The following is a 15,298-nucleotide window of genomic DNA, read 5'->3' as shown; positions in this document are numbered from 1 at the left end:
TCCCCTGTACTGGCTTCCTGTCCTTTCCAGTCTCACTGCCCTGTGGTGCTTCCTGGGATCACCTCCCAGACAAGCCATTTGTATTCAAATCTTTGTTGCAGAATATGCTTCTAGGGGAAGCCAACTTACAACAGTCTTTGGTTGTCATGTTTTTGGCTGGAATGTCCTTTGAGCTACATGAGCACCTCCTCCTCTTAGGTGCCTGTGCATTTACAGAGGCAGGTGCTAGAGGGAAAGAGCAGATGGATTAGGAATGTGTCCAGTCTGGCTGAACCCTGACTATAGTGAATTCCTGTTCTGTGTGGTCTTAGAGAAGGCACGGTACTTCTGGGCCTCAGTTTCTCCCTTTGACAAAGGGGATGTAATATTGATGCTGATGGGTGTTTATTAGAATTAAATGATAAAACTTCTGTAAGGCACATGGCACATACCTCACATTTCACCTTCAGCTCAGTGGTTTCCTTTCTACTTAATTTAGATTTGCAGCATTTTAGGGTTTTGTTTAAACTATTTTTGCTAGGTGTGGCTAATGCTTTAACACTTTAGATGTTGGGGGCTGGCCCCGTGGCCTGGTGGTTAAGTTCAGAGCACTCTGCTTCGGTGGCCTGGGTTCGGTTCCAGGCATGGACCTACACCACTTGTCATCAGCCATGCTGTGGTGGCAACCCACATACAAAATAGAGGAGGACTGGCACAGATATTAACTCAGGGCAAATCTTCCTCAGCACAAACAAACAAACAAACAAACATTAGATGTTTATAAATATGAGATCCTTAATGGTTTAAATTTATTCAAGCTCTATTGTCCCTCACATAAGAATTTTAAGAAAAGGACCTCGTTTCCTACCCTTGGTGTCTGTGTCAGTTTTCGAAAGTAAAGGAGTTATTGCAGAGGAGCTGGGAGTTGCTGGTCCCCATCTGGGAGGCAGGCAGGGTACTGAGTGGTCCTGCTGCTCTTGGAGGGGTCTCTGTTATTCCGTTGATCATTGTCTGTGACCCTCCCCCCCACGTTGAGATTCTGATTTCTTAGATGTTCATTTTCCAATTTCACCTTGTGCTCCGGCTGCACTAACTGCTTTCCAATGACTTTCCAGTGGTTGGAAGTGTGCCAGGTGTGACCTGCGGGAAAACCTCTGGTTAAATCTGACCGATGGCTCTGTGCTGTGTGGGAAGTGGTTCTTTGACAGCTCTGGGGGCAACGGGCATGCACTGGAGCATTACAGAGACATGGGCTACCCTCTAGCTGTGAAGCTGGGAACCATCACTCCTGATGGGGCAGGTGAGTGTGCCTTTACCGACTGGGAACGTACAGTGGGCTCCCGCTTAGATTTAACCAATGCCTTAATCCCAAGGGCTGGAGGGTGTAGGCTCTGGGCTCAGCCCAGGTTTGAATCCCTGCTTCTGTTCTTATTAGCTGTGAGGTCTAGGGCAAGTTTTCCAATCCTTCTGAACTTTAGGTTTCTCATCTTGAGGATAATTGTGGTACCTCCCTCATAGATTTGTTAAGGTGCCTAAGCTTTTAGCCCAGTACACGCAGTGTGGTCTTAATAAAAGTTAATTGCTATTGTTAGTGTCTTTCTGTTTATTTCTTGGCTAAGAGGACAGAGCAGGAAGCAGGACTTGTGAAGTGAATGTGTACAATTGAATCTACCATTAGAATAGTAGGAGGAAGCCCTAGAATTCATTATGGGGATTAGTATCATTTTCGGAACAAATGGATTCATTATGGAGAAGATGGGTTTTAAAGGATACTGTGTGTTCAGAGTCCCTGATGTCAGCTGGCAGCTATGGTGTTCATGTGTAGTGAGGGATTAGAATTGGTTTCTACCTGTACTGTCAGCTTCACAATTGTTTTTTCTTTCCATTATGTTCTCACACTGTATGTTCTAAAATATTAGCTTTTGGCCATGTTTCTACAGTTAATTCCTTCTACCATTTTGAGAGGAAAAAGGGAAATCATATGAGGGTCAATAATGGGAAACTTAAATATTGAGCAGTGGCCATAAGAACCCATCATCTAAAGCATCATTGAAAACATTTATTGAGCTCAGATCTGGACCAGCACTTAGGTCCGTCTTTTCCGGCTTTCCAGGCTTTAGTCTCTATTTCTTCTTTGAGATGGATTTCTTTTTAGAAGAAATATAAAGACATATGTCTTTTCTCTTGCCTGTTATCTTTCTATGACTGAATTAGCCTGCCCCAGAGTTGGCTAGGATGTTTTCACTAAATATGGTACGCTTCTTGTCAGCCATGCCTTTTCCGTCGAACTAGTTTGGTTTCTCATTTGTTTTATAATTGAGGGCTGGCTGTTAGGTCTTGTCAGGATTCTTTTGATTCACATTTTGGATAATTTTCCTGCTCCCAAAGTTAGTAGACTTATTTTAACTGGTTTGAGAAAAGTAGCTACAAGAGATGTGGTGTCAAACATTTCCCCCCAAGTAAATAAACCGCTACACAAGCCAGGTCAAATCCTAAGACTTCCAGGACCTGAAGAGGAAATTCAAGACATGCAGTTGGATTCAGGGTTACAGCAGGGTGCTTCCAGGTCACCAATATGTTGAGTGACTGCTGTATCAGGCAACCATCCTTGTCCTTTTAGGGGCTACAGAGAGAAGGGTTTGCAGTGTAGGAATTCTCCTGGGTAAAAGTAACAAGGGGAGAATAATTCAGGTATTTCTACTTTCTATTCTGCCTTATGTAGTGCTTTGATAAGACCAGTTGTTAGAAGTCCAGCTCTCAGAACAGCTTGTCCAAGACAACAACTATTTGTATATGTGGCTTGGTTTTAAAATGTCCGTTATTTGAAGGCAAGGCTATGTCTTATGCATCTTTGGGTTCCCTACAAAATCTCACACATAGTATGCACAAGTACTTTTGTTAAATGAACCAACTTGTATATAGGTATGTAAATAATTAGATTCTATGTGAATATATACTAATAATAGAGGGATGGATTAATTCTGTTCTCTATGTATCTTTAATTTTCCAGAAGCCTTTTTTCTGGTGGGAAACATTTTCAAATCGTGGTTTAGAGTCCATCAGAAGTTTCTTTCCTTTCAACTTAAGGAAGGAGTTTTATATTAGCCCCTTGATTATTCAAGAAACAGATGTTCAATGTAACATGTTTAGAAAACAGAGAGGAAAGTTTAGAGAAGTAAATAAATAAAAATCACTAGTAATACCACACTCCAGACAAATCACTTCTAACAATTTGGCTATTTCCTTTCAGTCGTTTTTCTTTTTTAAGGGCTTGATCAGTTCTTATACAAAAACCCTCCCCCGGCCCCACATTTTTACAAAAAGTAGGTCACACTGTATAAAGTTTTATTCCTTGTTTTCTGTATTTAACATTAATTATATTTCTGTCATTAAATATTCTTCATGATAGTTTCATAAATCATTTCACTATTCCTCTGTGAGTTTTTAGCAATTTTTTTTGCCATACTGATGAAAATCCTTGTACATATTCAAATCTTTGCATGTTTGTCTAATCATTTCTTTAGGATAAATTCCTACAAACAAAATCCTGAACCTTTTAAATTTTCAGTTTCTCTTTTAAATAGTTATAGTAATTTACATTCCCACCAGCTGTGTATGAGAGTACCCATTTCAACAAATCTTTGACAACTTTGGGTTTTAGAGCTTTTTAAAAACCATTGCTAATTTGGTATCTTGTTTTAATTTGCTTGACTTGTGAGGCTGAATATTTTTCATGGTATTCTTGGCCATTTGTAGTTCTTTTTGTGAATTTCTTTGTGTGATTTTCTAGCTGCTGTTATGTTTCTTATTGGTTTTTAAGAACTCTTTAGCTATTAAGAATATTGACCCATTATCTGCCATAGTTAAGGGTTTTTTTTTTTTTTTATAAAGAAGGGAGAACTTTTAAGGTTTTTCTTATTTGAATAAATGAGAGTATTTGAATAAATACTCCTGTTTCAATCATAGAAAGCATAAGACATTGGCAACAACAGTGCAGATGGTGCATTCCCTGATAAGGGTTCTTGAATTCATTTAGCTGAAATAATGTTCACTTTTTGCAAAAAAGATCAGAATTTGATTCCTGCTTATGTTATGCAGAATGGATTTTAACACAAATGATTATTTTCAGTCTAATTATCATTTCATGTTAGTTTATGGGCTGCATCAGTTCAATTTTCATTTCTTTTAAATCTGTTTAATAGATTGCTAGCTGTAACTTCTTGATTATTTAAAGGCCAGATAAGTTAATTGAAAACATGCATAAGTTTCCTTAAATATGTGATGATGAGCCTTGTGGATATTGAGGCTCAGGAGGTGACAGTGCCCTCTGACTGTGGTCGACGTGGCCACCTCCTGGTGAAGGCACCACAGTCGAGGGTCCCCTCTTCCATACTCGCTAGGCTCACTGAGGGTAATTCAGCTCACAAGAGACAAAGTCTCAAAGTCGGAGTGTTTATTTTTTAGTTTATAATGAGAACCACAACTGCCTGTAAGTGTGATGTTTATGTCAGCTTGACCAGTACATTCCTTCCCTGTGGGAAGCTGAATTATATTTAGAATATTGCTTAGTGAACGTGGAATCCAAGCAGTTTGTGGACTCAAATATTTAATGGCAGTGTGATCCAGTCATCCTGGTTTCCTTCTCCCCAACAAGCATATACCTGCTCAGTGAGAAATCCTGCTCATCTTGAGATCTCAAATTAGAAGTAGTTCTTTCAAAAAGCCCCGATCCCCCAGGCTAGGCCATTGTAGTGGCATGTGTAGTAAAAATGGGCCCCATATCAAATTCCAATCTGGGTCCCCATGGGTACAGCAACAAACAAACCAAGGAACAGATCACCATACAAACAAACACATAAAAAGCTTTCCTCTGTGGGCGGAGAGACGTTGGAGTGGCAGAGAAAGGCTGAGGTTCTGGGTGGGAAGGCAGTGAGGGGTATGGAGGCAGGAGAGGGGGTTTTATTCTTCCATTGTGGAAGCTAGTTTACCTAAGAGGATGTCTCATTGCCGTGGTGATTGTGTGAGAGCCTTCCAGAGATGCCCAAGGCAGCTGTGAAATTGCCTATCCCACAGCTGGGAATTGGCTGCCCCTCCACCAGCTCAATAGCATCTCAAGGTGGTCTTTCTTCTTTGGTCATCTTCACCCTTGACCTGGGCGTGAGCTCCCCTGAATTTCTCATAGCCCAAGGGTTTGGAATCAGGGCACGGACTGCTTCATTTTAGTTTGACCTGCCTTGTGCCGCTCCTGTGTCCCTCTGTAGCACCTCGTTCTGCTCTATCGTAACACTTTTCACAAGATCCTGTAACTGTTTAATGGTGGTCACTTCAGACAGCAAGTCCCAAGTGCCACGTTTGTTGTAGTCTGTTATATCTAGCATAGCCCCTCACACATAGTAGGTGTTCAGTAAATACTTGTGGGGTAAACAGATGGAGGAAGACACACCAGCAAAATTTGCTCCTCTGATTCACCTTTTTTCTATTTTACTGACGTCTTTTTGCTCTTACTTGTTTTCCTTTCCTGACGAAAGTTTAGGTTTTGTCAGGCCTGGGAGTTACAGTTGCTAAGCTGATGGTACATGCTTCTGACCTCATTCATTTTGTGTTTATTTTTCTAGTAATTGCTGGAGCATTCTCTCATTCCTCTTCTTTTCCTGTCTGTGGCAGATGGTCTGTTAGGCACACAAATATGAACTCACGGTGGAGAGATGCAGTTGGGGTGGACGGACCAGCACTTACTCTAAGAACCTTTCCTTGTCCTTTCCTCTCTGACTTAAGACTTGGTGTTTGACCAAGAGTTCTGTTTTTCTCTCCACTTGAGCTGTGAGAACAGAGCCGCGAAGCCAGCTACCCTGGTTTTGTTTCTTTTTCTAAACACAAGAGCTTGTTGAGGTACATGTTGCCTTTCTCTCCCCGCTCTGCTTTCCTGTGTGGGAATCTGAGGGCAGGATTTGGAGTTCTGCCATTTTCTGGGGCTTAGGAAGAGATCCTGAAGTGACATGACTAAACCATAGCCAAGAAGATGTCTGTTAGGTCCTTTTACACCAAACCAGCATTTCTTCTAAGACTATTGGAAGTAGTAAAGTTTAAACGTATGAGGGCAGACCTTACTTATGTCATTTAACATTATATCCTTAGTGTCTATATACATTTGGTGTTAAGTAAATATTTGTTGAGACAATGAATGAATGAGTGAATGAACGAATGAGTGAGTGAGTGAGTGAGTGAGTGAATGCATGTGGATGAACAAGGAAGACCATTGGTACATCAGACCTAATGGCGTTTCATCCAATAGAATCATTTTAATCTTTAGGAATTACTTATAAAACAATTTTTTCAATCAAAATAGAATAAATTTGGAAAAAATAGAAAAGAAAAAAAACAGAAAATAAATCTTCCCATTCAGAGATATGAAATTATTACTATTTTCATATAATTCCTTACAGATTCTCAGTCTTGGTCTCAGTCTTAGTCTCAGCTCTATTCTCTAACTTTTCTTTAGTTAATTTGGAGACTTGTTGCATGTACTGTTTTCTAACATGCTTATCACATCAATGGGTTGTTCATGCTCTAAAACTTTTATCTGTTCCCTGGTGTGGATCTCTCCATGCTCTCCGTGGTTTAACTAGTCATTTAACTTGAAATGGAACGATGACTGGTTTCCTTCTAAAGTGAATGTCGTTACTCCTGAAATGCTGCTTGGGCTATTCCTGGGAGGATCCCTCCGTGAACTCCCTAACTGTGCTTCTTGCCTCCAGGGTTGAAGCCGGGTTGGGGATTGGGGAGGGTGACACTTGTCAGGCAATGCTTATTTGCTATAGTAATTTTTGAGCTAAGACTTGACTTTGCTAAGCTGAGGTTGGAGATGAATGAATTTCCCTATGAAAAATGCATAAGGCAGTGTTTTCAGGCCCTGAGTCTACTTCAAATTTTTTTCCTATGACTGCATGTCATTTATAAATTCTTCATGATTGCCAAGTTTAAGGGATCACCATTCATTTTTAGATTTCTTGAGTGTTACTCACCAATCTGTTTCTGTCATTGGGCTAAGAAATAACCATTGTGTCTGACCGAATCATTTTGTATCTTTGGAGCGGTTGATGACTGGAAATAGGAAATGTTAATTTCTCCATGTGGCGAGAACCTAACAGGTTAAGAACTGCAGCGTGCTGCGTGACCTTCACTTATCTCAAAATCCTAGGCCAATGCCAGTGGTACAATTCTAGCAATTTTATTATTTTCTAGTAGGCTCTGATAATGAGTTAAATTTTCAAAACTATCTCACTAGTTAATAATAACCAAAGTTAAAGTGCCTAGGAAGTGTCTCTTTCACCTTCCAGTCAGTGTTTGAATGGTATTTGCTTGTGTCACTTCTCATGGATTGAAAATATTGTTGATGTATTTGTTTCAAGTTATTCGTTCAAAGATTTTTGATGCTTAAAAGTGTTTAAACTTTTTGGAAATTTCTTCTTCATTGGGCTGGGGATTTCGTCTTTTGTTTGTGCTTTTGAGAGCACTGAATTATATTTAAAAAAGAATATAGACGAAGGCTGCTATCCACCAGTTAAAGTGAGCCCCCAGGGGAAGCAAGGTAGAGGAGAAAGCTATACAATGTTTAATCTGTTAATAACACAAAGACTGACTTCCTTTGGGTGGCAGTATCTCCTTGTATCTGGATTTGGGTCAGAAGGTTACCAGAGTTCCTATATATTACTTTTTTCTTTTTTTCCTCCTGCTGATGCTCCAAAGAGCAGGAAAGTCCATGGACAGTCTTATCTTTTACTGTCCTAAAGAATGATATCTTTATATCCATTTTCCTTTTAGTAGGTTTTATTTTTCAAATTTAGGAATGAAGAAATTGTGGGTTTGACTCTCCATTCCTGTTAAGGGCCTAGGATGGTGCCTCACCAAGTCTATTGGTCTCCTGAGAGATCTAAGGAAATAGTCTGGTGTAAAGGGAAAAGGACTGGGCTGGGAGTCAGAAGACCTGGGTTCTAGGCCACCTGTTAGGTTTGAGGCAAAAGATTGAACCTTTCTGAACCTTTCTTCCTCATTTGCAAAATGGCCTGAAGATGTCTCTTCCTTCTCCCACGTTGCACTACTCTGAGGACAGATAAGGCGGTGATCAGATAGCTTTGAAAACTCTATGCAGTGCTTCTCAGACTTTGCTGTGCACCTGGGGGTGTTGTTAAAGGCAGATGCTCATTCAGTAGGTTTGGGGTGGGGCCCGGGTTCTGCGTTTCTCACACTCTTACCGCTGCTTCAAGTCTGTACACCACACTTTGAGAAGCCAGGTTTGGTCTAAAGCATTCTGTTGTCGGGCGGGATATTAGAATTCTGAGGAGAGAAGCTGCCCACCTTGGCACAGAGCTTCCCAACACTAGCGCACCCTGAGTGGGTTACCAGGGAGGCCAAGATGCCCACCCCTCAAGTCCTGGGGCAGGGGGGCAGGGCCCGGGGCGACTGAAGCCTCCTCTATTACCCTGCTGTGCCAGAAGTCGCATCATTTTCTGTGTGTGCTACGAAGTGGACACATTTAGGAAACAGTACACAGTCTTCACGAATCCCTCTCCAGCTCTGTGAGGGGTGAGCACTAACGGAGGAAGGGAAGGCTGAGGAGGCAGGTGGAGGTGGACATTGGTGAGCTGGTAAGGCTGAGACCATAGAGGGTTCCAGTGGCAGCATTTTGCTTTGTCCTGGACCTAACACCCAAGTCCAGCCATTCAGCTGCCTCTGAGGGCCTGTGTGTTCCCTTCTAGGTCCTCCCTGCCATTGGCAGACCATGTCACCCTTTTCTTTCCTCACCCTTCTGACCTCCTGAACTTCTAGTTATGCCACTGTTGTTTTCGTTAGAAAAATCAAGTGTTAAACATTTACATTTGTCTAGTTTTAAGTTATTTTAACTTTAGGCACTGCTCTTTTATTTTCTTGTTTCAGAAAACTTTTTTTTATTACTTCTTAAAATGTCAAAAGAATTGATATATGGGTATATTTACAGAAAATTCCTATTTATTTTGTTTATTGTTTCTCATCTGTCTTTCCTCCAGTTGAATGTAACTCACAAGATGGTTCTGCTGGTTTTGTTCATTCGTACAAAGCCTGTTGGGTACCAGTCCGTTGCATAATAGGAGCTCAATAAATACATGTTGACTATTGAATGCTTAATTACAGATCTCAGTGTTCTTTTCTCTTCACCCTCTAGATGTTTATTCTTTTCAAGAAGAGGAACCCGTTTTGGATCCTCATTTGGCCAAGCACTTAGCGCATTTTGGAATTGATATGCTTCACATGCACGGGGTGAGAAGACCTACTTTTGTCTATTCCCCCCTTGCAGGGAGGAAACTGGTTTATTTAATATCTAATTCCTTCAACACCAATCTTCATTTTATAGGTTTATAGGTTTTAATGTTTGCATTTATGTCTTGAATTTAGTTAATTAGCATTTTCTTTTGGTTACCAGCTTAGGTGTTTTTATGTTGTAATACAGATGGCACCCATCAAGTATCATTTTGTTTTGGAGTTTACGTACAACATTTCTGTCTCCTTGGATGGAGAGTTGCATGAATCCCTCTTTGTCCACTAAAGGGAGAAGATGTGGGAAGATGACCTTTAAAATTTCTGTGACCACCATCACTGTAATTAATTTATGAAGGGAGGCAGAGCTCCCAGGGGGTGGAAAGAGTAAGCCGACGTATTATTGCTGATGGAAAAGCTTTGCTTGCTTTAGTATTGTGTTCTCAAGCTGATATCCTGACTATGTAAGATTTGTCCCTATGCTGAGCTGGTGAAATGTGCCTACTTTGTTTTTGTCCTCTCCTCCCAGCTGGGCCGTCTCCCTCTCCTCATGTTCTCCTCTTTCTCGCTCGTGTCACTTTTTCACTTATTTTCTCTGCTCTTCTGTAGCCCTCCCTCCTATTTTGAGGCACTCCCGAGCCCCATGCTTTGATTCCACTTTCCCCTCCAACTGCCTTGCCTTGTTGTTTGCTGTGTTGTATCTTCCCTTGAAATTATTCTACTTGCTTCTTTTTTTCAATTCTTTTTTGTCTTTCTTCCTCCTCCTAGCTCCTTTCCACTCAATCTCTCTTTCTTTTATTTTCAAATCTTTAAAATGTGAGGTTTTTTTTTTATTGTAGTAAGATATACATGACAAAATTTATCATTTTAACCCCTTTTAAGTGTACAATTCGGTGACGTTGAGTACATCTATGCTGTTGTGTAACCATTACCATCTCAGTCTCTTTTAATTAAGCGGTTTATTTCTCTGTTTAATTGGGAAAAAAGGAAGAAACATCCATTGCTGTTAGAAATCATTCATGGGACATAATCTGTGAATGATAGTCACAGCTAAAGTTGTTTTTCTTCACCGACTTTGCCCCAGACAGAGAATGGGCTCCGGGACAATGACATCAAGCCTCGTGTCAGCGAGTGGGAAGTGATCCAGGAGACGGGGACGAAGCTGAAGCCCATGTATGGCCCTGGATACACGGGTCTCAAGAACCTGGGGAACAGCTGCTATCTCAGTTCTGTCATGCAGGCCATCTTCAGCATCCCAGAATTCCAGAGGGCGTAAGTTACCCCCCGGGGCGCTCAGCACTGCCCTTATCCCTTCCATGTCCACTCCACTCACAGGTGCTGGGGAAGCCCATCTTCATCAGCTGCAGGACATTTCACCACATCATCTGTGGTGTGACTTCTTGCACTGAAACCGGGTGAGAACACTTGTCAAGTGTTACGGAAATCAAGTGAGATAAGGAAAGCTTTGTCGCTGAAAAGCCTCCTGTGGGGGTTTGTCATATTAATAGTGGCTTCCATTTTTAGACCATCACTCTCCATGCCAAGAAGGTATTAATCATTAATCTTCACAGCAAGCCTGCCAAATCCCTTCCTATAGATGCGCTAGGCGAGATTCAGTGATCCATTTGGTCGATGTTGTCCTCTTGGTGAGTGGAGTTTCTTAGATTTAGACTTTAATTTTTTGCTACTCAAAATGTGGTTCACAGACTGGTGCTGGTCTTGGACTGCTGGTTATGGATCTGCAATGACTTAAGTATGGAAATTGAGAGTGAACGTTTAGAAATTTTTGTAGCAATTTGACATTGCCATGTTTTATAACTGGCATTTCAGTTTTCCAATAATTTATTCATGTTATATTTTAAATTTTTTTACTTTTTAAAGATTTTATTTTTCCTTTTTCTCCCCAAAGTCCCCCAGTACATCGTTGTATGTTTTTAGTTGTGGGTCCTTCTAGTTGTGGCATATGGGGTGCCGACTCAATGTGGCTTGATGGGCGGTGCCATGTCCATGCCCAGGATCTGAATGGAACCGGCAAAACCCCGGGCTGCCGCAGCGGAGCACCCGCGAACTTAACCACTCGGCCATGGGACCTGCCCCTATGTTGTATTTTTTAAAGGTATCATCTGTATTAGTTGAAACAGACAAAAAAGCTGGCCATTCACCGTAGGTAATTGGGAGGCACTGGTGCACTTCCTAACTGGGCATGCACTAGGCTGCCTTCTTCCACACCTAGGGGCAGAGTAGCTGTGTCTGTGGCATTTTCTTCCTTAGCCCATGCTTAGGACAGGGAGCCACAGAAACTGGGAGCTGCACTGGTACACTTATGGACAGCCTCTGCCTAAATTTAGGAAATAGTCTCTGGTATTTTCCAGAGTGGGTAGGTTTCCACCTTGGTTTGAGTATGGAGTGGGACACACATGTGGTAAGACAGACGGATGGGTAGACAGGACACTAAGAATAGCACAGGACAGTTTTTTATCCATGTGGAGTTGAAATGCTAATAGCTTTACTGGTGGTTAATAAAAAGTGTATCAGATAATGCTTTTCTTTCCTCTTGGTATTGAAGACTTACCTCTTACTGTTTTCTGGCTTTGGGAATTTATGGCCAGTTTTCCATGTCTAGTTTTCATTTTTTTATCCAGCCAATAAAGAGTAGGTTCTACTGTGCTCAGCAGTGTGCTGGGTTCAGTGGTAATCAAAAGGACATGGTGCCTGGCCCCACTTGGGGAAACAGACATTAAATAAATAATCTTAGGAACAACTGCATGGTTATAAACATGGTAGATTCCCTGAAGGAAAAGGAAGTGGTCAGAGAGGCCCTTTGAAGAAAGGACATGCACCTTGCCTGATGTACAGGCAAAGTGGGGACAGAGGGTTTGGGACAGAAGGAAGAACAAATTTGAAGCTCTGAGATGGGAAAACCTTTTCAAAGGTATGTGTCATGCACTGTATTTTTTAAATACATTCTTATCCTTGTCGCATACTTGTATTGTCATGTGGGGAACAGTGTAGCTTCATCTTATGTGTCTCATGCTCCAAGTTTTTTAAAAAAATCTTAAAGGAAAGTTCTTATGGTAGATGTTGTATAATTATTATTTGTTTTAAACTAGAATGGAAGAAACTTGTATTCTTTTGTTACAAAGCCCAACACATTTTTAGTGCTTTATAGTCTATAGTTTTTGAAAATTCTTTCTATACACCAAAGTTTGATGAACAATTACCTTTCTGAATTTTTTCTTCAGTGAAAAAATGTACCTCCTCACCGTGTTTTGGATTTATGATATGAATTTCTCACCTCAGTCTTGTTTCAAGAGTTTTAGAATTTTATTTTATCGAGTATTTTATATTTCTATTTTCTAAACATTTACTGTATATATTAGAGCATGAGCAGCTTATTATTCATACTCCTCCTCAGTGTTTTCTTTCTTTTACCAAATATCACTGGCCTGAGGTACTTGCTCTTTAAACTCCTCTCTCCCCACGGGCCTAACTCAGTGGAGTTCCAGGAGCAGCGTCTCCATTTTGCAAGTAGAAAGGGTGACTCACAGAAAGATTAAATAACTTACGCACAACCACAGTGTAATTCGGGAACGTCGACCTGACTCCTTGATACCCTGTCTGCCACCTGAACCCAGTTTCCATTTCAGAATAATTCTGATGAGGATCAAATCTAAATAAACAAGTGTACAAATTGAATGACAACTGAGATGGATTGTCAGATAGCAAAACTACATTTTTTTTTAAGAAACACTGGATTACAAACTAAAAGCATAATAAGTATTTTAAAAATTATCTAACATTACTTCCGCCTTTTAATTTAATTTTGTCGTAATGGAGGATATGCCTCATCAATTGGAAAAGGCATATAAATTGCTAGCAAGGTGGACATTTCTGACATCAAAGATTATCCCCTTTAACTTTATTTTTCTCCACCAATCTTTCTTGAAAGCATAAGCCTTTCCCTAATACTCGCCTTCCCAGTGAGTTTTTTTGTCCTGTCAGGTTTTGAAATCTGATAAAGGCTAGATTGTAAGAGAGCTAATGAGTTCATCATGTTGTGTATTGTTAAGAATTCTTCAGTGCAGCATATGGTTCTGAGTAATTTGGTTCCGAAGTTTTGTTTATCTATTATTGGCTCTTGGTCGATTGAAAATTTCTAGATGCAATTGTTGTCCTGGTGACATCTAAAAGCTGTTTGAATGGGACTGTCCCTGAGAAGCGTGCTCTGGTAATTTTGATGTAGGTACATAATCTGGGATACGAATTCTGAGTTTGTAGAGAACAGGTGCCTAGAAATTTCTAGTAGTTGAGGGATCCGATTACAGGTCATTGCTAACTACAAGTGTGTCATGGTTTTCTGGTAAAGCTTTGTTGTATGATGCCTTTTCTGTTGGGTTATAGGTAGTCAGTTATAGAAATTGGTTATGTGATTACACAATATGAGTGTATTTATTCAACAAATATTTATTGAGTGCCTTCTACAGGTCGGATGCTGTTCTAGTGCTGGAGATGCAGTGATTTAGATAAAGTCTGTCTTCAGGGAGATTAGATTCTAGTATGTAATCTCCAGAGAGAGATAATAAACAAGAACATAGATAAATTATGTAATTGCAAGTAGTGATGCATGCCAAGGGGAAGGTCAGCCAGGCTCAGGTGATAGGGAATTAGGAAGGGTGGAAGATTTCTTTTAACCTGACCTGAGAAGGAGCAAGGATCCATGGGGAGAGCATTCCAGGAACGGGACAGCAGACGGCATGACCTTGAATCAGAAGCAGATGGCATGACCTTGAATCAGGAGTGAGCTTGGCGTGCCCCGGGGCAGCAGGAAGGGCAAATGGCCGGGGCAGTGTGGGCTGAGGGAGAGTGATGGGAATGAGGTCAGAGAAGTGGGCAGAGCAGAGTGCATGACGGGCCAGGGAAAGGGATCTGCTTCTGGATTCTTCTTCCTCGAGCTTTCAGGCTTAGAACTTCAAAGCCTGAAGAGGGAAAGATCAACAGCACAAAGCAGAGAGCCTGAAATAGGAAATGAACTTTGGAAGTGAGAGGAATGATTGTACGTTGAGATTAGAGATGGGTGGTTAAAGTTAGCGCTGCTCTGTCGGGATAAACTGGTCAGAAAGAGGAGTTGTGGGCTGCTCAAGGGATCGTGGACAAGGCAGGTACAGCCGGCAGAGTGGTTCAGAGCGTGGCTTTGGAGCCAAGCTGCCTGGGTCCACTCTGGGCTTCATCACACACTCTCTGGGTGACTTCAGAAGGTACCTAATGATTTTGCATCCCTATTTTCTCATCTTTCAAATGGAGTAACGATAATAATCTTTTCCTCTTATGATTGTACTGAAGACTCAACCAGGTGATATAGGAAACCCTCAAGAAACGGTAGTTGTCACTGCTGTGTCGTCGTTATTCACTTTGGTGTGATTGAACAACCCCTGACCTCACCGTTTATGTTTGAGATGGCAGTTGCAATGGCAGAAGCCAGTGCTTCTTGACTCTGGCGACATGTTAGAATCACTTGGGGAACTTATAAAAGATTCCAAATCCCAGGCCTCACCCTCAGCCATGAAATCAGAACATCTGGGAGTGACTCTGGCTTTCGTATTTTTTCAGGAAACTCTCTGGGGAATTCTAACTTGCACCCAGGGTTGGGACCCGCTGATAGAAGCGTGAACATTTTAGGGAGGTCCGTGAATATGGCGGCAGAGGTAGGAGCTCAGGAAAAACATTTCTTCAGTGGATGATTTAATTTTGACAGAAAGGCAAGGAGGTCTGAGCTAGGATGATGGCTCATTTTGGTTCTGATCTCCTCTTAGTTCCTATGTTTTGACTGTCACTTCTCATTTCCTAGGTATGTAGGAAATCTTCCAAGAATATTTGACTACTCTCCTTTAGATCCAACACAAGATTTCAACACACAGATGTAAGTGCCCAATTGTAGTTTGTTTAGAAAAGTATCCAATAAAGTGTTCATATTGGTTATCTCTGGGTTGCAGAATTAAAGGCAGTTCTCTTTTCTTCATTTTCTGTATTT

The 15,298-nt window shown here is 41.2% G+C and overlaps 1 protein-coding gene across 1 annotated transcript in view; it reads left to right on the top strand.

Annotated features, from left to right (window-relative positions):
- Positions 1-15,298, top strand: part of USP13 (ubiquitin specific peptidase 13) — a 107,628-nt gene that overhangs the window by 43,948 nt on the left and 48,382 nt on the right. Inside the window, exons 6-9 of the mRNA XM_046658879.1 lie at positions 1,095-1,279; positions 9,179-9,273; positions 10,355-10,542; positions 15,116-15,187. Coding sequence (XP_046514835.1) covers positions 1,095-1,279; positions 9,179-9,273; positions 10,355-10,542; positions 15,116-15,187 — 540 coding nt within the window. The remainder of the gene's footprint in view (positions 1-1,094; positions 1,280-9,178; positions 9,274-10,354; positions 10,543-15,115; positions 15,188-15,298) is intronic.

This window comes from Equus quagga, chromosome 4 (genome assembly GCF_021613505.1).
Source record: "Equus quagga isolate Etosha38 chromosome 4, UCLA_HA_Equagga_1.0, whole genome shotgun sequence".
NCBI classification, from domain to species: domain Eukaryota; kingdom Metazoa; phylum Chordata; class Mammalia; order Perissodactyla; family Equidae; genus Equus; species Equus quagga.
This window is presented reverse-complemented; position numbering and strand designations above follow the sequence as displayed.